Source organism: Pygocentrus nattereri, chromosome 23 (assembly GCF_015220715.1).
Source record: "Pygocentrus nattereri isolate fPygNat1 chromosome 23, fPygNat1.pri, whole genome shotgun sequence".
In the NCBI taxonomy this organism is placed as follows: Eukaryota; Metazoa; Chordata; class Actinopteri; order Characiformes; family Serrasalmidae; genus Pygocentrus; species Pygocentrus nattereri.
In genome coordinates this window covers 4,432,077-4,456,474 of record NC_051233.1, presented here as the reverse complement: position 1 = coordinate 4,456,474, position 24,398 = coordinate 4,432,077, and the positions used below count along the sequence as shown (strand labels likewise).

Here is a 24,398-nt window from a genome sequence, read left to right as displayed (position 1 = left end):
CTTACAACACCCTGCATGTACCCCTCCGCTGTGAACAGATTAAAATAAACGCATTAAAATACATTTTAATTCTTAAAATGATCACAAAACTGTGAAGCCCCACTGGTTACATTCTGTATAAATACAAACAATGTGTGGCATAATGCATGGCCACAACTTATCAACACGTGGGAACAAGATCCTAACGCATGGCCACAACTTAGTAAAGCATGGGAATGAGCTCCTAATGCGTGGCCACAACCTAGTAAGCTGTGATCTCGTTCCCATGTTTTACCAAGTCATGGCCATTGCTTAATCATCTCGCTTCCACCCCTTACTAAGTCGTGGCCATGCGTTAGGATCTCGTTCCCACACGTTGATAAGTTGTGGCCATGCATTATTGTCATTTATACACCAGGGCTCTGTACCCCACGCTGTATAAATAAAAATAATACATGGCCACGACTTATTATGGCATGGGAATGAGATGGTCACAGCTTAGTAAGCTGTGGTCTCGTTCCCACGCCTTACTAATTCATGGGCACGCATTAGGATCTCGTGGCCACGCATTGTTTTTATTTACACATGGGGTAAGCGGGTCTCGATAGACACGAGGCAGCGTTTCATGTAATAATCTTCAGTGAGGGGGCTTTTAGAGGTGGACGTCTGGTTCCTATCACCGCCACTGTGAATGACACCGTGTACATGTTAACCGCTTAATCCTGCGAAACTTTTTAAAACGGGTGGAGTTCCCCTTCGGGCAACAACCCAAACAGCGTACGCAGCGTTGATCCTGCGGGTCGGCCTCCGCTGCAGCAGAGGGCGAGGAGACGCCGGGGGCACCGCGGTCGGTCTAATCTGAACCGAGCCGGTGTGTTTAGCGTTAGCAGGTGCGCAGTCGCTTATACGGCGAAGAGCAGCAGGCAAGTTTCAGCAGGGCTCCAGCGCCAGCTCCAGCCTTTTACTCCTCTTCCTCAGCGTCTTCGGCCGCGGCACAGAGCCACAGAGACGGTCAGGGCGGAGGGGGGACGTCTGTTTCCGAGCGAGTGTCTGAGACACGCAGTTCATCTCCGCTCGGAAAGAAACGCCGGCGTTGTGTTGCCGTTAGCTTAGCTTAGCTGTTTCTCATCGCGCTAGCCTGTCTCATAGGAAATACATGGGGGCGTTAGCCAGGGAGCTAACGTTAGCCGAGCTGGCTGCTGCGGCGGCTCGTTTCGCGTTATTTCTGTTTTAGTTGCCCGTTTTCAGGGCTAAATGGTCACGTTAGCCCGTTTCGCTCGCCAGCTTCACTTATCAATCCCGACCTGGCTCGAAACGATCGAGATTAATGTGGTTTTGTAGCCCGTTAATCAAGACTATACTCGCTTAGGAGCTAAGCTAGCTTAGCTCAGCTACCGAGCAGGCTAAAATCGTTAGCTGTGGCTAGGTTAGCGCTTTCCACTTGCTTTTTGGAGGTGTTTAGGTTAATAAAAATCTCGTTATCAGCGTGTCCACGAGGCTTTTTACCTCACTAACAAGTGCAACCGTGACCTCTGCCACGGTCAGTGTGCAGCCTCACCGACGAATAACGCTTTTTAACGAGCTCGGGTTATATAAGGACTTGTTTGAGGCTGGACGCCGCGACTTTCGTTAGTTTTGACGCCGTGTCTCTGATGAAGAAACGCGTCCAGAGTTTATTTTGGCTGTTATGTCGGCTCAACAATTTGTGTGGGGGGGGAACATCTAAGTGCTAATTGATTTTCTCTGATCTGGATTACGACTTGGACTAGAATCGTGACTTCTTTCTGTAAATTCAAGCCTGTTGTTTTGGCCAAGAGGACCAGGACGTCCACTCCCCGTTGAACGGTTGGTTAGTGTAGTGGTTAACACCTCTGACTTCTACACTGTAGACTGGGGTTCAGTCCCCCACCTGGGTAACCACCCTACACTATACCAATAAGAGTCCTTGGGCAAGACTCCCAACACCGCCTTGGCCTCCCTGTGTAAAACGATCAAACTGTAGGTCGCTCTGGATAAGAGTGTCAGCCAAATGCCGTAAATGTAAATGACCGTCTCAGACTGCCAGTTAGTCATGGTTGTGACGTCGGAGCGTGTTTGCTTCTAAAAGCTGCTTTTGGTTAGTCTTAACTCCTCTACAGGCAGTTCAGGAGCTCCAGCGTCTAGTTAACATTCCCCACTTAAGGCAACGTAGATAACTGTACAGGCCGTAATTAAAAATACGTCACCTGTGATTTCGAAATTGCGCTCTTATAAAATCCGGTTTCGATCAGTGTCTCGGCACTAATGTCAAGAGAGAACCTGGCTAGGCAAGCATTTTCATTCTCCGTAGTTTCGAATACATATTGATCTTCACATCTCAGTAGCCGTATTTATTTTTTTGTGCCACGTAGCGCTGAGAAGTACAGTCCCATCGTACTGAAGTGATGGGATGGACTGACTGCAGCGCTCAATTTAAGCAATAGTTCACGAACGCAGCCGTGACGCACGGCCTCGAGTGTCCTGTTGGTTTTATACAGTTAAATTATGTACAGTTCAATAAATAAAGTAAGAAATGAATAAATTGGGCCGTGAACGTGGCATTTAAAAGTAATGTCAGAGTAACGAGCTCCGCCCACTCGCTGTAAGCCTCGCCTTAAAACTGCCACAATATCAGGTTCAGCTCAGTTTTGACAGGTCAGTGTTAATATTAAGCTTCTTACAGCCCGTTTAGTTTGGCGAATGGTGTTGGGTTCATTTCTGGCTGATTCCAGGTTGTTCAGCTGTTCTTCTGTCTCAGCTGCCGACGGATAAGCTGCTCAGTGGTGACGACAGTTTGGGAATTTAGTGTCATCTCGTCTTCCATGTCGGACCGAATCAGCTGCTGGTCAAACGTGATCTTAAAAGGGTCCGTTTTCTGTTTGTGGCAAAGAAAGAAGTAAAAACGTTCTAACGGCTTGAGTGTCTCCTACAGCTGGCAGCTCAGCGGAGTGATGGTGTTTGTAAAAAATGCTTCTCAACCAATCAGCTTTAGTGGCCGAAGCAACTTGCATAAGTCAAAATATTACAGCATTGGCTGTAGTTACTGTCCGACACCTGTTTGGGTGAATCGGTCCTTCATTTGATTGAATCAGGAGCACTGCTGATGGAATTTAAGAAATCCATGTTATGACTTGAGTACAAGAGGAGAAATCTGGAGCCATACCTGATCAGTGTTTTTAACAGAAAAGAAAATTTTCTGACGTTAACTGTATTTATGTTGCTTGCATTTATTCTAATATTGTATACGGTGGTTGTATTGGTTTGGTAGATTGCTCTCTTTGCATGAAATGACTCATGACCCTCTTATATCTCTGATTTAGGACTCCACCAGGCTGAGAATTGTGCGGTTTGCCAGGTTGCCACCACCACCCCTGTCGAGATGTTTAACCCACATCACCACCACCAGCAGCAGCAGCAGCAGTTCCACCAGCACCTGCGGCAGCTGCAGCAGCTTTTCCAGCAGCAGACCCCGCCTCCTCCGCCGCCCCCTCCGCCGCCTCCTCAGCCTCCACCCAGCCACCACATCCCGCATCACCACGCAGGCGGCCGGTAAGGCACTACTAACACTCTCAGGAAAAAGGCATGGAACTGTGACTGGGGCAGTGCCCCTTCTGTCAGTGGGTTGGATCTCTCAGTCCCTTCAGTCAGGGAACATAACTGAACCATAATCCACTGAAATGATCTGTTCTAAGCTGTACTGACTCCACACCCTGCCTCGCCTCGCCTCCAGGCTTTTATTCTACTGCTCTGTTTTAAAACATTCAGTTATGAAAATGAACAAATACCAACTTTTCACCTGGAGAAACTGATTTAAGCTCCACAATCAGACCTTAAAACCACTGCTGGGCCTCTCAGGGAACATTTACATTGTTCGAACCTTCATGAACAATAAACGTAAGTGCACGATACCTTTATTTCTAACAGAGTAGGGGTCGAGGATGAATTGAGTGGTCCGTTCATTGGGTCCAAATTCAAAAATCCCACCCGCTGTGGCAGAGTCAGAATCACATTACCGGCCAGGTACACTTGCGCGTGCGAGGACTTCATCCTGGCATTGGTGCATTCATAAACAAACCAAGGGGAAATGCTAAAATACAATAAATACCAGGACCTCACCACAGAGGGTGGTGATAAAATATGTCATGGATATATATCACAGGGATGTACTACTTGACTGATTTTAATGCTCGAGTAAAATAAGAAAACATCTCGAAAAAAGACAAAACTGTACATTTCAGGAATAAATTTAGAAAATAATTATTTGTATTCAATATGTCGCATTCTGTGCTGCACCAAACCCAATTAAACTGACTAATTATGTTCTCTTTACTATGAAACATGTAGTTGGGAGATGTTTAAGTACTGACTGTCCATAATTTGCTCCAAAAGTTTAGAATTTGATCCATAATTTAGATATTTAAAATGTTCCTTGTCTGTATAAATATTACGTTTTTTTTCTGTAAGTGTGTTTAATGCCTGGGTGATGTTTACCGTCCTGTGTAAGACTCTCTTGGGTGTCATTTTAAGAGGAAAACAACAGTCTAATCAAAACGAGCTGTGATTTTTGAGAAATTCTTTAGGATAGACCTCTAGCACTCCGAATGTATTTGTAAAAGCAGTCATTGAGCCATTCTATGGAAACATCCTTTTTGTGTGTGTCCCTGGCTTTTACAGGTATATCACACTTGAAAAACATGTTAGATTATAATTTATTCATATTTTAAAATAAAACTAGTTATTTGAACAATTATGCCTTCTTGAGCCTCAATTTAGCAACATTGATTTATAAATCAATCATATTGAATTCCAAGCACCACAGAAGAGCTCGTCCTCGCGGTCGTGTGTGAAGGCCGAGGACATATTTTGAGGGGGGGGGACATATAACCTATATAAAATAATCTCTACATGGATATGAATTAAGTGGCATATAGAAAACAAACAGCAAATAAATATTATAAAATATAGAATAAAAGTCCCCCAGGACTCGTGTCACTGGTGTTACTGCGCAACAGAATCTCTTATTTTGAAAAGTCACACCGATGACGTCACTCGATGTCCTTTCACCTGTTTTCTGAGGATCTATGGAGAAAAGCTCGTGGTGAGTCCACTGCGTCTCTCAGTTCTCAGAGATTCTCTCATTCAGCTCATGATCTCATATGAAGCTTTCAGCTGACGTCACTGGTGTGACCGACTTTATTCTGAGGTCACTGTGAAAAAATTAAACACAAATGGATTAAATTCCATATTTTAGTGGATGTTCTATGACTGAGCGTGCGGTTTGATGCTCTGTAGCGGTTATTTAGTAAAATGCATTGTTCATTAAAAACGTCTCTGGTGTTTCCTTTATTATGTAACACCAATGACCATCAGTAACACCAGTGACTCCTATGGACAGATGGAGTAGAGGACTATTTTTCCTGAAATCAGCATGCTGTCAGATTAAATTCAAGCTGACGTTAATAAAGTAAATAAACGTGTATTATTGCACTGTCAGTGTATTTGGGCTTTAATAAAACTGTTGAGGCTTTGTTCTTCAGCTCAGTGTCTGCTTATGTTTCACAGGCCCATGGCCGTCCCAGCGCCGGCTCCGCCTCCTGCCCGTATGGTCAACCTCTGCTCAGCCACTCAAACTATCATCGCCCCGAACCCCATGCTGCAAGGGGCGCTACTGATGCAGCAGATGCAAGGTAAACTGAGTCCGTGTTAGGCATGGCTTTCTTTATATAGCTGCTGTGTGGGGCCTGTGGTGACTTAAGAAAGGTCATGTGATGTCTAGTGTCCTTACTTTGACGGTTAACCGCAGTTGCAGGCGTGTTTTGTTTTTTGTGTGTTTGTTTTAATAAGCAGTTATTTATTGGATTGGAGTTTTAATCAGATGTTTACGTTTGAAGTCATGTTTTTTATGGACTGTTGATTAGAAGCATTTGAATTAAGCAAAGTGACCGAAATAAGTTTTGGTTTTCTCTTAAATGTCGTTAATGTTTTTGGTCCTAAATGTTGTTAAAGCTTTTGGTCATTATTTGTGTGCAGCTGTTGCATAGATTTCTTACCCCCTCCCAAATGGCTGATTCATTTAAATAGGATCCAAAAATGTAAAATCTCTTGTGCACAGATTGTATTTATTAGGTTTTTTTGCCTGCTGGGAATTAAAGGGCCTATATCCTACATTTTTCTTACATTTTATATTTCCACCTAAAATATTTGTGAGGTTTTAGGAACCAAAAATAGCAGTTATTCGTTTTTACATGACTGTTTTTGGACCTCTCTTGAGCCTGTTTTTGCTGTGTCTCTTAGTCGGTGGGCTGTTATTGGCTAGCCTGTGTTGTGCCTCAGTTTGGGCTGAAACACTCGTTCACATAACAAGCCTCGTTGCTCAAATCAGATTTTTCGCTCAAATCCAATCTGTCTGACACGATGATTCAAATCAGTCATTAATGTGACGAACCGGCTCCTGAACTGACCCTCGTGAGCTCCTCCTCCTCAGTAACGTCACGTGACTGAATCACTGCATCATCAGCACAAACTAACGAGCAGAACGAGCTTCGCTGAGAAGATCATTAACTCTGATCAGCTCTCAGCTTCATTATTAGAGCCAGACGAAGGAGGAAAAGGTGAGACGAGCTGCTTTTCCACCGTTTACAGGCTGTAACGTCTGTTCGGAGCTGTTGTCATGGTAACGCTGAATGACGGCACACACGCAGTCTAAAAAGTCTGAGTGTCACATTCAGGTCACATGTACACGAATCGGATCCGTATCCAATTTAGGACCACATAACGTGGACACAGGTCGGATTAGAAAAGATCAGATTTGTGTCCACACAGCCCTGAAAACACCAGATCTGGGTCACATCATTGCGAAAAATCTGATTTGTGCCACTTTAAGCTGTTAATGTGAACGTAGCCTTTATAGCTTTAGCGTGAATGATTGGCAGGTGTATGTAAACGTGTTGGTTTTTCTGACATCACAAAAGAAAAGATTTTAAAAACAGCCTGTTTTTGTAGCTTTGTTTCCATATATGGACTGAAGTGGTCCATCGAAGCTTTATATACTGCAGCGTCATTGAATAGCCAGTTTTCCAGGATATGGGCCCTTTAAGCGTTCTAAATGAAATCTGTTTCATTTGAAATCTTACGCATGAACAATAAAAGAGACAAATAGAGCCATGCAGTAAATTTGGAGAACGTCAGTGTGTGAGGAGGGTTCATGAGGTCACATGATAAATTCCAGGGCTGCAGAAATAAACAGGCTTATGAGCTGCATTATAAATCACAAAACCCAACCGGGGCAAAGGCTCTTTGCTCAGCAGTGTCTGCGTTAAGTGTCTGTACAGGCGAGCGTCTTACCAGCCTGTAATAGAGAAATGTATTTGAATATGGGACTAAGCAGTAAGAATGAATTTTATATGATGGAGCCTATAAATCTGCCTTTTCTCCCTCAGGGAACATGAGGAGCTTTGCCATGGGTGGCCAGCAGTTCCAGCAGTTTTTCGCTGCAGGCTCAAGGTCCTCCATCTTAGGCCCTGTTCCACTTGGGGTTGCTATTAAAACTCCGCACATGGGATTTCCTCCACGACACTTCAACCCTCACGCTCGCTATTTCAACAGTGTAAGACCTCAGTGGTTCATCTCTCAGTGCAGAATGTGTAGTTTTATTGTTATACTTTTATGTTTTAATGTGCCAAAAACAGCCACAGTAAATTTTTCCATGACTATTTCTAACCTCTCTACAGTTAAGTGGGCTCTTTGTTACTGTGTCTTAAGAGTGGGGCTGCATTAGTCGACATGATCGACAAATCGATTATAAAGATTTCTCAACTTAGAATTTCGGTGTCGACACGTAACGGCATCGCACTACTGGAGGCAGCATCACTTCCAGTGGCACGACTGCATTTTGTGCTATTGAAGAGCATATAGAGGGGGCAGTCGTGGGCTGGAGGTTAGGGAACCGGCCCTGTGACCGGAAGGTTGCCGGGTCGATCCCCAGGGCCGACAGTCCATGACTGAGGTGTCCTTGAGCAAGACGCCTAACCCACAACTGCTCCCCGGGCGCCGTGGATAGGGCTGCCCACCGCTCTGGGCAAGTGTGCTCACTGCCCCCTAGTGTGTGTGTGTTCACTAGTGTGTATGTGGTGTTTCACTTCACGGATGGGTTAAATGCGGAGGTGGAATTTCCCCGTTTGTGTATCACTTAATAACTTAATTGAATGATGATGGAGAGAGAGGCAAGGCAAAAAAGCAGAACCGAAACTTTCAGAAGTCAGGGAGCATTTCAGCAAAGCTAAAGCAAAGAAACAAGTCGAATGCAGACAGAGGTCATTTCACAGCAGCACTACGTTAATGCATGAGCATCTGAAACGCAAGCACCCTGGAGCTTCTGCGACTGTGTGGCGTGAGCCACGCGGAAAGCCTTGATGTCCATTTCGGTGCCAAAGTTAAACGGTCACCGCTTTCATACAGGCTGCCCAGGCAAAGCCTGAGTCCCAGGCGCTGCACTGAAGCGCGCACTCTTTAGAGGACAGACCAGGATCAGATTATGTTTTACACAGCACTGCTGTCTGATCTACTCGTACCAGCACAACACACACTAACACACCACCACGTCAGTGTTACTGCAGTGCTGAGAATGACCCACCACCCAGATAGTACTCTGTGAGGGTCCATGGGGGTCCTGATCACTGAAGAACAGGGTAACAGAGTATCAGAGAAACAGATGGACTACAGTCTGTAACTGTAGAACTACAGAGAGCAGCTATACAGTAAGTGGAGCTGATAAAGTGGACACTGAGTGTAGAAACAAGGAGGTGGTCATGATGTTATGCCTGATCAGTGTAAATATCGCTGCTGTCAGAACAAAACCCAGTATATCCATTTTTGGTTCCATTTACTTGCATTAAAAGTAAAGCATGTTTCTTCCTTTACCTGTTAAGTTATAATTTTGGAGATGCGAGGTTTTGATCTGACAACAGCGATATGTTGCTTGGTGCTATAATTACTAGAGCTGGCAGTGATTGTATTGACTGTGCACACGCAGGACTTCCAGTCACGACAGCCTGACAGGAAGCAGGAGAACGAACAGAGATCTGTGGGGGGCACGGACAACCAGCCAGGGGCAAGCAGCAGCCGAGGTACCCACACTCAAGCCTACTCCTTCAGTTTGAGCACTGCTGCACTGTACATTCATTCATATCCTAATGCATCTTGTTCATGACCTATAATCAGAAAGCTTATTGATTTTGCTTCAGATGAAGCTGCAGCAGTGGCAGATGTGAGCAGTCAGTCATCCACACAGCAGTCAGACGAGCCAGCTGTGAAGAAACCGAGAACAGAAGGGTAAAGCACGTTTTTAACGTGACTTTATTTTATTGAGTGATTACTTGCACGCTGCAGAGTTAAATTCCATTTATCTGCCTCCAAAATGTTCTCTTCAGCATTTCATTTGTCTTATGAACATCAAGACACTCTTCAGTACTCCTCTAGTAGTTTCTCATCTGCCTGGACATTTGATCAGTGCTTTGTAAATGTGAGACAATGTGGATGTAAATTTAATTACAACATTTTTTTGATATGCAGGCTTCAGTCATTTTAACATCTGCAAAATTGTAATTAAGCCTGTATTGATCAAACGTCTCCGGGTTGGAATGGTAATCTTATTTTAGATTAGCAGCGCTTCTCGGAGAAGTTTCCTGTCTGGTATTTTGTTGTTGTCGTAAGAAAACCTGGTGTCTCCATTTTTGTCGTTTTTCAGTTTTTGGCATAACGTGAAAGTGCCTGTTATCCTTTACGTTGTCTGTACGTTTCATGAAGAATGGACCTAAAGAAACGACCCAAAATGACTGGAGCAAAATTCTGGTTCCATTGACTTCCATTAAAATTAAAGTAGGTTTTTTCCATCTCCTGTGAAGTTACCGTTTGGGAGATATGAGCAGCATCCCTAAAACTAGAGCTGTGATGGTTGGCTGGTGGCGATGGTTTTGGATGTGTTTTAACCGGGAGAATTCAGAATGAAAGCATCATCTTTGTTTCGGCTATTAATTTATTAATTTTGGCGTCTGTTGTGTCACATAGGCCAGATGATCCTGTGGAGACCGAAGCTTCCCGGAGTACTGAGTGTGATCGCCCTGCTGAAGATCCCAACACTGCAGGTGCATAGATTCAGATGTTCTTACTCCGATCGTCCTCCTGGTGTGCAGGATGTACTTTTAGCCATCATCTATGTCACTTCTACCTAATGTTAGTGGATTCTAAGGAAAAGTGGATTTTTAAGGAAAAGATTCATCACATCATGAAATCTAAAATTCCACCATTTGATTTGATTCAGAATGATTAAAATAGTGAAAACACGCCAGTGTGACTGAAGGAACTGTTACATAATATAGACAAAAACAATAAATAGGGCAGGTTTTTTTTTTTTTTTTACAGATCTAAAATTGGCCTAGTTATCTTTCGATGATCGGTTTGCAGTACAAGAGCCGCTTGTTTTGGCTCATTTATAATGTTTTTACATTTAATGTAGCCCCAGAATGTACAACCCCAGTTCCAATAAAAGTTGGGTGCTGTGTAAAATGTAAACAAAGACAGAATGCAGTGATTTGCAAATCTAATAGTGCCATATTTTATCCACAGTAGAGCATAGAACACATCAGATGCTGAAAGTGAGACATTTTACCATTTCATGAAAAATATTAACTGCTTTAGGACTTTATGGTGGCAACGCATCTCAAAATTAAGACAGGGCCATGTCTGCCTTTGTGTAGCATCCTCTCATTTTAACAGCAGCCTGTCTGGGATGTGAGGAGACCAATTACATCATTTAGTGTCCCAACTTTTTTGGAAAATACATAATTTAATATTGCTTCACCATGTTCACACTGATGCATCATGATGCTTCGGTGCACTTCTGCACTCCTGTTGTCAGTCTGTTCTTAATCACCAGGGTGTGTGTGTGAGTGTATATATATCCCCCCCCCCATCTGAATTTACGTGACCAAATCATAAGGCAAATTCAAATTAACAGAATGTGTGTTTTATGATCTCCACATTTCACTATATGCTCACAATTTACTGCTGAAAGCCAAAAATCTCAGACGCTCTTTGTGTTGTTTTCTACAAGTGATGTTTCCAGAGCAGATCACTGAAGAGACGCCGTCTGTTTATAGTTTAGAGCCCAGATTTGGGGAAAAACGGGTCGACTTTCAGTAGAAAAACAAAGTTCAGCTTCTTTTATTATAAGGGTTTAAAATGTCGTCACCGTCTATTAGACTGGAGAGAAGAGCTACAGCCTCACACGACGCCCAGCTTCTGAATGGAGCTTATGGAACATGAACGTTATGAAGAACAGGACAAAGTGCGTTTTGGAGCCACCGGTGGTCTCAAGGAGTTGAAGAGGTTAAAATAAAATGTAAATGACCTCTTTGTTTCAGACTGCATAGTAGAGGAAGACGGGACCGTGGCCAGGTCAGAGGCAGCGGAGGCGGTGGAGCAGAGCAGAGCAGCTGAGGTTGGCGAGCCAAGTACATTTAGCTAAATACTGTGGAGGAAAATGTGAGGTACCGATTGACTCCTGACTCCTCTCCTCTTGCCACAGCAGGTAGAAGAATCTGAATCTTTACTCAAAGACACGCAGCAGCAGAACAGTCCAGGTCAGTCTGAGCCTGCAGGCTCGGAGACGGAGGCTGATGGCAAGGAGGACCCTGTGGGGTCAAGTGATGTCAATGAGGAGACCAGAGAAACAGGAGGAGAAACCTCCAACAGATTCTACTGCTACATCTGCAACATCACCTGTCACAACCAACAGGTTTGGTCCTCAGACACGAGCATTAGTGCCGTCTCCCGTTTTTTGGAGAGGAAATGAAAACACGGACTAAATCCGTATTGATTGGACATTTAATGCCTGTGTAAATGCTGTAATGAGTTGTTCTATTGATGCAAAGTTCAGTATTAAACGATGTTTGATTGCCTGGCATAAGTGAAACGTGAAGTCGGGACAGCAATGGTAAAAATGCCTTGTCTGACCGGGGAAGTTGACCTCAGTGATGGGATACTTCTTACTATTTTTCAGGAAAATCTGTTCAGTTACTATTTTTGATTAAGAGGTTTGTGTTTGATTTGTTCAGGACAGTTTAAACTTGCTTGAAAAAGTTTATTTGAACCCTTCCCTGGTTTTAAACATTGATCAGAATTTGCAGTTCAGCTTCTTTGTTGATTATCTGGTTGGTATATTATTGGTTTATTGACTGTTGTCTTGGGCCCAATCCCGTTTCTTCTCCTTTACCCCTACCGCTTATTTTCGAGCGTCACCCTAGTGTTTGAAATCTTGCTTTATGTAATGGGACCCTCAAATAAATAAAAAAATAAAATAAACTGAAAAAAACATTGCAGCCCGTTTTCAGTGATAGCAGAAAAGGGGAATGTTCAGCTCCTCACTGCTGGGAACATTTAGCCTGTCATTTGTTTTCAAAGAGGGGGTTTAATTATTTATCACCACCCACCACTAATTCTTTGGTGATAAGAAGCAGATTCACCAGATTCTTGTTTGACTTTTCCTCTTCCACCTTAAAGGCTGCAGCAGTTACATTCTGGCGCCTCAGGCGTCAGAACTGCTGGGACTATTTAAGGTGGAACGGGAAAGTTAGCTAGCTATTTGTGGGTTTCTTTGTTCTCTTGTGCTCCGTCTTGCCGGTTTTTCTTTTTTTCTCGTGAATCTCCGTTTGGAGTGTCTGGAAAAACCTCCGTTTGGAGGGCCATGTAGCCTAAACACTTCACCCTACCCCCTCTATCTCAACAAAAGTTGGGACACCCTACCCCCCCAACATGAACACCCAGAACAGAGGGGTGAATTGGGATTGGGTCTTAGTATTCGGTTGCCTAGATGTTTTACCTGGTCACTGACTGACCAATGCATTTGATGAAATTTGGGCCTGTTCGTGATGTATTTTATGTTATGGACCTGGATGAAAAGTTTGTGTATGTTTGTTTGTGTGCACAGAATTTTCAGAGCCATATGAATGGACTGGCCCACCAGCAGAGAATGATGGAGATACAGCACATGAGTAACGCCTGCCTCGTCACGCTGCTGCCTCGTGTACAGGAGTCTCTGCAAGGGGCTCGCAAGGACGGGTAAGCTGAGCCGAAAATTAGTTTCTACTGTCTGTGGAATATTGTAAAACGGTGTTTTCTTATCATAGTGGCCCAAAACCTATAAAACTAAAAATATATAACTATATTTTTAGATATAGATATAGAGATATAGATATAGATCTATATATATATAGAGAGAGAGAGAGAGAGCTGTTGTCAGAAGAAAACCTTGTATCTCCAAAATGGGAACTTTACAGGAGAAGGAAAAAACGCACTTTAATTTTAAAGAAATTTTTTTCGAAGTCATTTTGGGTCGTTTCTTTTGGTCCATTCATCATGAAATGTACACACTATGTGAAGGGTAACAGGTATTTTTAGATGATGTCAAAAACTGACAACAGCTATATATATATATATATATATATATATATATATATATATATATATATATATATATATATATATATATATATATATATATATATATATATAATGTGTGTATAGTGTGTGTGTGTGTGTGTGTGTGTGTGTGTCTTGCTGTTGTCCGAAGAAAACCTTGTAATTCTGAAATGGTTAAACTTGAAAACTTTTAGAGCACAAGGAAAAAGTGTGCTTTATTTTTAATGTAAGTCAATGGAACCAGAGCTTTTTTCCAAGTAATTTTGGGCCTTTTCTTCATTAAATTCATCATTAAATTTACACACAATGTAAAGAGCCACAGCCTTTTTCAAATTATGTCAAGAACTGAAAAACATAAAAAAAATGGAGATACAAGGTTTTCTTCAGACAACAGCGATATACATGTATATTGAGTGTGTGTGTGTTTATGCAAAATTAAAATTTATTTATTTATTTAATGTGAACACATTTTGCTAATTTGACCATTTTGAACCATGTTTAGTCCCAGGTTTACCTCATATGTGGCCTTTGGCCCAGCTGCTCGTGCTTTGACTCGTCCGCTGTAGCCCTCCCGTTCAGACAGCTTTTCTAGTTCCACTGATGGCTTCCTTCATCAACATTATTTCCAGCTTCTATGGTGCCTTAAATTTTTCATTACCAAAGTGCATAAGAAATGTGATGTCAGTAGTATTGATAACATTAGCATAGGAGAACTTGACAAAAGCAAAGTGGAAACTTCAGTTTCACTCTGTAAGACTTAACATAGCGGTGTGGTGGAATGCTCTCGCTTAAGAGCAGTGATGAAAACTGTAAACTGTATTTGAATTATTGAAAAGAATTAAATATTTTTAAACATCCTGATATGTATCTGAAGTATTTTATAAGAGCAAGTAAAACTGTGTGCCCACATATCAGCTGTTAGGTTTTAAGAGATTGCATCTTTGTTAAGTTGCCTTGCAGCTGTGTAATGACTCTAAAGGTGTGTATGTGTTATACTGCAGAGAGAAAAGACCAGGCCTGCAGAGGTGGTGCGCCACCTGCCAGACCCACTTCACTACTAATGTCATGGACCATCGCAAGACCAGGGAGCACAAGGTACAGTGTAATATGCTGGCAAGCATCTGTAGAGGACATTAGTCCTTTGTTTAATGCAAGCTTATTCACCCATATAAAAAATAATGTCAGTGTAGCGACAGAAATAGAGACTAGTGACTTTCTCTAACTTTCATTTGATCTTTTTTCGCTGCAGATCTGTAGCCGTTCCTCTAACCCCACGTGCACGGTCTGTAAGCAGCAGTTCAGAATGTCTAGAGAGTTTGTCGAACACATGCAGTCCACTGAGCACAGGCAGCGCATGGAGCAGGTACAGTTCAAACTCTGTAGCACCGAATTGGTCTTCGTGGTGGTTTCCACTGGTGGCTGTTTAAGAAGTTTTTTTTGTTTTTGACTCTTATTTTTGGCATAGATGTGGAAAGAGACAGGGGAAGACCGTCTGGAGGACCTGAGTTTAGAGGCTTATGCCGTTGGAGCAGACGAAGAAGGTGTGGACAGCGATGAGGAGGAAAGGCCTGATGAAGAAAATGGTCAGGTAGGGGAAATCTGCAAGTTTTACAGCTAAACTTTCTACATGGATGTGTCCTCATCAACTCCAAACTGGTAGATTTGTCAAACGCTGGGCACACTGGATTGAATATCACTCCTACTTGTACTGAGATAAACATCATTACATCCCTCTCTCTCTCTCTCTCTCTCTATATATATATATATATATATATATATATATATATATATATATATATATATATATATACAAATTTTCAATATTTTTTTGTATTAAAAATGCCTTGATTTATACAGATCTCCAAATTTATGTCCTTACAAATAGAAGATGGCAAAAAGCTTTTCTTTTGTGAACTTCTCTTTAGTACACTAGAATTTAATGAAACTTAGAGCTGACCTGCCTCATTTAAAACCTTACAAATTATATAGTCTATATCTTCAACTTCCCAACATTGAAATAACATTAACATGTCACAAAAGAACAAATGTGCAAAATATTTGCTGATTCTGACACTAAACTTAAGTTACAATAAGTAAGTGTCCATTTAAACCATTGTGTTCTGATATTGCATGGAAATCATTACATCCTCAGTTTTATAGATGATCCAGTATGAATGTGGTGATGTGTAGACCTGGTAAACTGGCCTACAGTCAAACTGCAGGCAACCTATCAAGACACATGTCTGGAAAAGAAGTGCTGGGATGGTTTTATTTGATCAGATGACGTCAGTTGTGAGCTTGTGTTTTCCAGTGGACGTGTAAATGGCAAAAAAAATTGATAGATGCAGTGGGGAAAATGAACGTGTATTAGCATCAGCAGAGACAAATGAGGTGTTCTGGTGGTTCTCACGCTTGCAGGAAGGGCTGCCTGTGCAGATGGAAGTTACGCTGGAGGACATGACCGAGGAGGAGGAGTTTGACGCAGACACGGTATATGGTAAGGAGAACGTTCCTCGTTTTTATGTGTTTCACACATGGATAAGATTTTGTTCAAATACCTTAAATCGTCTACCTGTATTTTCTCCAAGGTTCCAGCTTTGTGATTCCCGTGGCTGGGTTTCTGTGCCGACTGTGTAACCAGTTTTACCATTTCGAGACATCAGCACGACACACTCATTGCAAGACGCTCCAGCACTTTCAGAATATGAAGGTAGGCCTTAGACAATTAAGGATAGATGTGGTTGTCTGAATATACAGATATCCAAACTATACAGGTCATCAATCATCAAGTTGACTGGTACAGGGTTCCCTTGGATCCAGCTTTTATAAAGTCATGCAATAGATTAGAAAAAAATTAATTCATGAAATCTCTGAAAATATCTTTGCTTATATTTTTGGCTGTTACGTTTAGCAATCTCCGGTCCTGGGACCTCAGTACATCAGATCTCGGCTAAAATTAACCTGCTTTTGTTTTTGCACTCTGTCAACTTCATTGCCATAGAGGTGTCATGACCAGATAGTATGCACAACCTGCAGCAGTGAGAGTGACTGTGCAACTAAAACACCTAGAGCCTGTTTTCTGCAGATTGGCGCGAGCGACCACTGACACCACATACTAATAAACTCTGGCAATGTATTTTACATTTGAGTTGTCCGGTTAAAAATAAAACTGACTGCTTTAACGACTGAGCCGCTTCTGAATCTCTCAGAATCAGCACATTCAAAAGCCGAGACAAATGACCAGGCAGGTCAGATTTAGTCATAAATCAATACTAAAGACATTATGGTGCATAACAGGCATTTTGAAGACATCATTTTGGAAAAAGTAACAAAAATATCAGTAAAGAAGGTCCTCCGTGATGTACATGCACACTAGATACGACATTTATTGTAGTGTTAATTGGCAGAGTAACACACTTCTCCCTAAAATGTGCAGCTACATTATACACTGATCATGATGCACTGATTCTGCGCTCATTGTCCACTTTATCAGCTCCTCTGTGTCCACTCACTGTCCACTCTATTAGACGCTCCTACCTTGTCGGTCCACCTTGTAGATGTAAAGTCAGAGACGACAGCTCATCTGCTGCTGCACAGTTTGTGTTGGTCGTCCTCTAGTCCTTCATCAGTGGTCACAGGCCGCTGCCCACAAGACGCTGTTGGCTGGATATTTTTGGTTGGTGGACTGTTCTCAGTCCAGCAGCGACACTGAGGTGTTTAAAAACTCCAGAAGCACTGCTGTGTCTGATCCACTCAGACCAGCGCAACACACACTAACACACCACCACCGTGTCAGTGTTGCTGCAGTGCTGAGAATGACCCACCACCCAAATAGTACCTGCTCTGTGAGGGTCCATGGGGGTCCTGACCACTGAAGAACAGGGTAACAGAGTATTAGAAACAGATGGACTACAGTCTGTAACTGTAGAACTACAGAGTGCAGCTATACAGTAAGTGGAGCTGATAAAGTGGACAGTGAGCGCAGAAATATGCCTGATCGATGTATGTTAAAACATATGTAGCATATTGGAATCGGTATTGGTTGATTCACAATATTAAAGGACTGAGGTTTTAACAAAAAAAAGAATTAGGACGTCTCTAAATTGGATGGTTGTGCCCAAAAAAAGAAGAGGCTTGTGGTGGGTCAAATGTTGAAGAGAACTAAAGCTTTGGATCCACTACGCGACTTAAAGTCCGAACAGATTGTAAAAGACTGGGCGCCTGGTTTTGGCAGATGTAGGGGATCACACACTAAACGATTAGGGATCGGGTGTTAATCTGCTGCTGAACCCGAGCAGAGCTCACTGAACCTGCATGAACTCCAAATAAACAAACATGAAGCTGCTGCTGCTGTTTTCTCTGCCGTTTACCGCAGACGCAGTAGGTAAACACGTTTAAGTGGGACTCGTGAATTTAAAAATGTGATCAGTTGGTATTTTTAAGTTTACCTCATTTTAAAATGTATATAAACTTGATTGTGCCTTAAACTCAAAGCTCATTAAAAAGCTTCGCTCCACACGTGAGAGACTTTTTGCCCATTTTTGCTTTACTTGCTGCCTTTTCTTCCTTTGTGCTCTGTTTTCATTGGCTGTTGCAGGAATCCATTCAGATTGATTTGTTGACCAGCTTACACTCGATTACACTCGGAGTCGGGTCGTAAAAAAAAATCAAAGGTTTGATAAACTCCGACTGATCTGAAGTGCAATCGTGAGGCCAAAAGTCTGTCTCACACTACTTGACCTAAAAATCTGACTAGAGCCGACCAGCACGGACTCAGCCAGACGGAGAATCAGGGTAAAAGTCATGTAGTTTAAACAGACCACTGATGAAGGACTAGAGGACTTCAGCTGATATATAAACACACTGAAAGGACTGTAAGGATCATGCGTCTCCCAGCGCATATGGATGTTTATTCATGCCATTGGTTTGAACAAAAGTATTTGAGTATTGAGTATTAAGAGTTTGTGCTGTGGAAATGGTTTTATTTTTGATGGTCGTGTTGTAGTGGTGGGGGTGGTGGTTTTTGATGGTCAGTGTGCAATAATAGTGTGAAATCATTCATTGTTATTAATCAAAACTAACACAGGCATTTAAATCACAAAAAGCTGCAGTATGCAAATGGGCCCTCCTATCCAGTCAGTTTATTTATGTGCTTTTCATATCCTCAGATGTGCTTTGGGTGTTTGGGCGAATCAAGAAATTCATGTAATCCATCAAATTTGTCATTTTGGGTTAAAAATAAAATAAATAAATAAAAACTAAACTGAAGGATGTAATTTTTAATATATTGTTTATGTTGCCATTGAAACGTGAACATTTTAACCTTTGAATCTCCGACCACCTCCACACAGCCTGCAACTGCTCTTTGATTTTTAACTTTTAATGTGGTTTTTGGTGCGTTTTTAGCCATTTTTTACTTTTGTACTTTTTATTTTTTTTACTTTTTATCATTCTTTTTATTTCTTTTATCATTATCAATTCATTGTCTTACATCTATTTGTTTTATTTCATTGATTTGTTTTTATTTATTATATCCTTATTTCATCTGTTACTTGAGTTGCTATATTGTAATTTTAATCGTTTAATTTTATTTTATTTTATTTTTGGCTACCTCATTATAAAATTTTACTGTTATGATTATTATTTCCATTATTTGTTTTTTTTTTTTTTTTTTTTTTCTTTCTGTACAGGTTCTCAGTCCCTGATTCCTGTATTGCTCGGCTACATTGTAAATGAGGGTCTCCCTCAATATATTCCGAGTTTAAATAATGGTTGATTTGATTGATTGATTGATTGATTATAATATGTAACAGTATAATATAATCTATAGCCTAAGCAGTGATGGACCTGCGATTCGTAAATTCACTATTGGTACTTGTCTATTACAGAAATACAAGGCCTTAAAGCTCCAGGAGGGCTCGACGGTAGAGTCAGTCTGCGGCAGCTCAGCGGACCATCCCACTAAAAATGCAGACCCCCAGGCCGGACAGGCTCCCAGTAGCTCCTCTTTAAGTGACCCTGCCATCAAGAACAGTAGACTAGCTCCAGTGAGTTCCGGCGAACCAGCTACTACTCATCAGGGAAGCATTACCACCACCAGCAGCAGCAGCACAAGCAACAGCAGCAGCAGACCACCTTCCCCACGCCAGCAGTCTGTGGCTGAACCACCCAGCCAGCCTCGAGACGAGAAGGAGGAGACGGCTACGGAGGAGCCGGAGGAAGATGATGACGTTCCGAGCAGCGTGCCAGAGGGAAAGGCCAGCAGAGGGCGCGGCAGATCTTCTGCAAAGAAAAGAGGGAAAGGAGGAAGACGACGCTGAGGCAGTGTGGGCTCTGGAATGGAAAGAGAGCGAGGGAGAGGGAAATAGAGGACTGAGCTGCTATCTAGTGTGAGGGAGAGAGGGAACTTGATTCGATCTCCAGTTTACCCAACCCCTGCAGTGTACCTCTTCAGCTAAAACAGCAGAAAGCCAGGACAATCCCGATAGAGTAGGTCTTTCTTTCACTCGGCCTTTTTTATAGGTGTTTTCCCCACAGAACTAACCGTGTAGGTCATAGTAATTGTTTCTTCTTTCAGGCAGTCAAACGTGGGACAAGGCATAACGGTAACTTTTCAAAAGAAAGTTGCACAAAAAGAAAGTTTCCACTCTCGATTCTGCACAAGCTTGTAGTGACTTAGAATGTAGCAACTCTCAAACAAGCGTTTTTTTTAAAAAATCATAATTTAAAAAAAGTGGTTTTGTAAGGAAAAAAAAAAAGCAAAACAAAAAAAAGTGTCAAGGTACTATATTTTAAAAATCGACGTCTTAATCGCATTCAGCTCTTTCCCAGGAAAACTCCTCTTGTGTTCGGGTGCTGTGAGGTAAGAAATTGCAAGGGAGGCAACCCTCACTGCCCCAACCCGGTCATTCATTTTAAACTGCTGCTCTCCTTTTGTCCACTGGCTCAGAGAACAGTTTTTGCTTGGCTTTAGTTTCAGAGCACTCAGGCGATTCACGATGGGATAGATGGTGGAACGCTGCTCTCGGTCATTGACTTCAGGCTAGACAACACCAGATTCACCACGGCCGTACGTAGTGAAGTCCACAGTGATGTCCTCTTCTGGGATGAGTTGGTTCAGACAGTGCTGTGCAAAAGTCTTAGGCTGGTTTTATCTTTTCAAACTTTCATGCAAAATCGTTTCGGCGCCCTGGACAGTTACATGAAACAATTAAAAAGCAAAGTTGCATGCAACTTTCTCAGTTGCTCCGCTGTTTAGCCAAATTAGCACCGTGCTGTTCTTCATCTGTAGGTACAACTTGGATTTTAAAATTGGTCATCTTTTGTACGTTTTATTTTTTTTCTGCTGTCAGTTCATTGTGGATTGCGTCTGTCTCCACTTCTGTAACCCAGATGAATCAGACGTCAAGCTTTGAGAAGCTCATATTTATGTTAACTAACAAAAAACTACCAACCTTGAGTCACCCAACAAACCACTCGATCTGGGGAAACCAGTCGACGTGAGATCACCTGATTTGAATCGGATGTTTAATGGAAGTTGTTTGGCGAAGCTGAGCTGCCTGCAACTGTTGCGGTGGAGTTTCAAGTGAGTTGCACGACGCTTTACTCTCTGCAGCTCGACTGCAGTTAGGTTTCATGTAGTTTTCGGGCAACTAAAGATGCATGAAAAGTTCACCATGTAAAGCCAGCCTTGGGCACCTAAGCAAAGCCATTTATCTGGGCAGTGTATTTCAGCCGGTAAAAGCAGTATAATATTAGAATAAATACAGTTGAAAATAAACAAGAATTTATTGATAAAAAAAAAGTAGTTATCTTGTGAGCTAGTTAATAGAATATTAAATTGATTTGTTAAATTACGTCAGCAGCACATGTGATTTAATTCAGGTGGTAGTTACAAATACTAGGCTGTGATTGGAAATGGTTCAGCTAGTGCAGTGACACATCACCCCTTACTGCATTAGTATTGATTTTAAAATTAGTGTTTATTTCCAATCAAATGCTTACTGCCTTGATAAATAGCTTTATAAAAAATTCTCAGGCGCTTTTGAACTTTTGCACAGTTGTATGCAAAAGTTTGGGCACCCTGGTCCAATTACCTAATTTGTTGTTTTACATGTTTTTGATTTTCTAAGTGAAAGTAAGTGAACGCATCATCTACAGAACACATTTCGGCACATTTTAATACACAGTTGCCGTTTGTTTGGTAAATTGAACATAGCAAGGGTAGAAATAAAGCCTAAAATGTGGCCTGAGCGACAGTTACGGCACGTGTAAAGCCGGGCATGCGCTGTGCAATTTTAGCCCGTTTTTAAGCCGTTTTTAAGTTTGTTTGGAGCCGATTGAATTTCATGATCAATCTGAATTTCAGCCCCGTCATTTGCCGTGGAGTTTGAGAGGATAAACGATGCCCGGTTAACTGCCCAAACGAGCTCCGATTGAGCAGTCGGGATGATCAGATGAATTTCTACACATCAGAAATTTTTGGTCACTCTTCTCACAGTGTGAGCAGCCTCACGAACAAGTCGCTCCCAAAATCCACACCCAGTCACAACCACCGCTCCCACACGGAGGCAGTGAAGTCCACGTTTGCAGCACCAGCGTCGTGTACGCCGACTTTGCTCCGTTTGAATTGCGAGGTATAAATAAATAACGTTTGTCTTAGTAGAGCTGCCTTCAGTGCACAGTGTGGCAAGCTGGTGTAGCGGTTTATCACAGGCTGAATCTGGCTTCTCCACCAAAATTAGTCCGGTAGGGAACTGCGCACACATGGCTGAGTCACAGAAGGCTGTTTATTAGACGTGTGATGCCCTTTATGGGTGCAGGAGCAGCTATTTTACTGTGGTGTACTAGTTAGGAAGCAGGGAGCCAGTGATATTCAGCCAGTGTTTTGATGAGGACATCTGAGTGAAATTGAATGAAACCGCTTTATTATAGACAGACGGTCTGTAGGGGCTGCGTTTCACGTGCACCCATGGCGCGTTGTATCAGTCGGACCGAGTGTTTTCATACAGCGTGAGCACCTAAATCGCAGGCTTTGATCATCAAACACAATGGGCGATTCAAGCGTGCAGTGGGAGTCACCAAAGATTTCTAAAATTGCACAGTATATGCCTGCCTATGTATTTAACCCCCCCCCACACACACACACACACACACCAAATATAGCGCTGCTGTCGAACGAAAACCTCGTATCTCCAAAATAGTAACTTTACAAAAGAAGGAAAAAACATACTTCACTTTCAATGCAAGTCAATGGAACCAGAATTTTTCCCATGTCATTTTGGGTCATTTCTTTTAGGCCATTCATCACAAAATTTACAAACAATGTAAAGAATAACAGACACTTTCAAATTAGGTCAAAAACTGAAAATGCCAGAAATGGAGATGGAGGTTTTCTTCCGACAGCAACGATATTCAGTGATGGAAATTGTGCAGAAAAAAGCCACATGTGACTTATTTTCACTTATAAAGTCAACACAACGTCTCTTCACTGGGGGTGTTCAAACTTTTGCATTCGACTGTATGAGCGACGTGATTTTACTGTGTACCTCGTGCAAGTAGGCCGCAGTAGAAATGCAGTGGCATCACTGGAGGTGGCTAGACTCGGTCTAGTTAAAACAATACTCACCATAGATGTCGAGCGTTATTCCACTGAATTAGCCTAGGGGGATCTGGAGTCCGTCACTGTAATGAAAGGGACGTGGGCAGGCGGGGTTCAGAGGACGGCCTCGCTAGACCAGAGTGTTCTGGGGTTAAACGGAAGCGACTGAACATTCAGGTTAGTTCTAGCAGGATCACACAAAGCCAGCACTCTTTAATGAGCTTTTGTACGCATGCTGTTCCAACGAACAATATTTAGGTTACAGCCTAAGAAACTCGATACTTGTTAAATCCTTTGTAAGCGTTCCACCCATTCATAGTCGGGTTCTCCGCCATCGTTCTGGGCCCATCTTAGTCCTGCTGCTGTTGCTGCTGTTGCTGTTGTTGTTATTGTTGTTATTGTTGGTAGCTTAGTTGATTATATGACCATGCCGTTTGTCTTTCTTCAGCCGTGTCTAGGACTGCGCTGCTCTGTAAAAGTGGATTTGACGAGGGGAATTCTGACGTGCTCGTTTCCTTTTAGTCATTAATTCTCAGACTGATCGAGTCAGTTGAGTAACCTTAACATTCGGCTCCGCTTTTCGGCAGAACCAGGGGGTAAAAAAACGACGCCGACATGGTCCACCCAGCATTTTGTGTTCAGCTCTGGCGTGAGGAAGTGTAAAGGATGGCTAACCCAACCTGGTTCTCTGAAAATTGACCCTGAATATCGTGTTTGGCGAGTAGAACAAACAAGGAAATGTCAGTGTGATTATTTCGGGCTTCGCTGAAAAGGTGGGACTCGTAACTTTAAAGAGGAAAGTTGCGCAGAAGTTTTCAGTTTTGTTTCTACACAAGTCGGTGCACCTCTTCTAATTCTGTGTTCACCGGAACCCCAGAACCCGTTTCGGGTCAAACTTCAAGCAAATTCAGTTTCCTTTTTTTTTTTTTTTTTTTTTTTCCTTTTTCCAATACATATTTCTTTGAACCATTGAAGTGCTGAAATGTTGGTAGCAGTTGCCATTTGTGCAGATATAAATCCAGATCCTTTGACAGGACATGTCACTTTTGGAGGTCGTGAAATATAGATTTTTTTTTTTTTTTATAGCTGCGTGAGGGCGAAACACTGATTTTAGTGCGGTTTTGTACAGAGGACAGAGGTGCTTGAGAAGCTTTGATGTTTTCGCATCCTCTTTGGCATTAGCTGTGTGGATGATGTTGGATGTGATGCTTTTGTTTTTCTTCTTCCTTTTTTCACTTATTGTGCTTTATTGTTTTATATGACTTTTGTTTTTAATTTGCATCTCAAAACTATACACTGGAAAAACTGAACGGGCATATAGATG

At 42.3% G+C, this 24,398-nt stretch overlaps 1 protein-coding gene across 3 annotated transcripts; it reads left to right on the top strand.

Annotated features, from left to right (window-relative positions):
- Positions 1–777: 777 nt before the first annotated feature.
- On the top strand, positions 778–22,689 carry ciz1a (cdkn1a interacting zinc finger protein 1a). Of its 3 annotated transcripts, none has more exons than XM_037533169.1 (16): positions 778–902; positions 3,318–3,546; positions 5,560–5,684; positions 7,437–7,603; positions 9,029–9,122; positions 9,240–9,327; positions 10,063–10,139; positions 11,418–11,494; positions 11,585–11,791; positions 12,983–13,113; positions 14,475–14,568; positions 14,723–14,836; positions 14,939–15,061; positions 15,892–15,970; positions 16,062–16,183; positions 19,362–22,689. In XM_037533169.1, the coding sequence occupies exons 2-16, from the start codon at positions 3,377–3,379 to the stop codon at positions 19,791–19,793; spliced, it is 2,100 nt and encodes a 699-aa protein (XP_037389066.1). In that variant the 5' UTR covers positions 778–902; positions 3,318–3,376; the 3' UTR covers positions 19,794–22,689. The 3 variants fall into 3 exon arrangements, with proteins under 3 accessions (XP_037389066.1, XP_037389064.1, XP_037389065.1); XM_037533167.1 differs by having other exon boundaries at positions 11,582–11,791; XM_037533168.1 differs by lacking the exon at positions 778–902 and adding an exon at positions 921–990 and having other exon boundaries at positions 11,582–11,791.
- Positions 22,690–24,398: the final 1,709 nt, after the last annotated feature.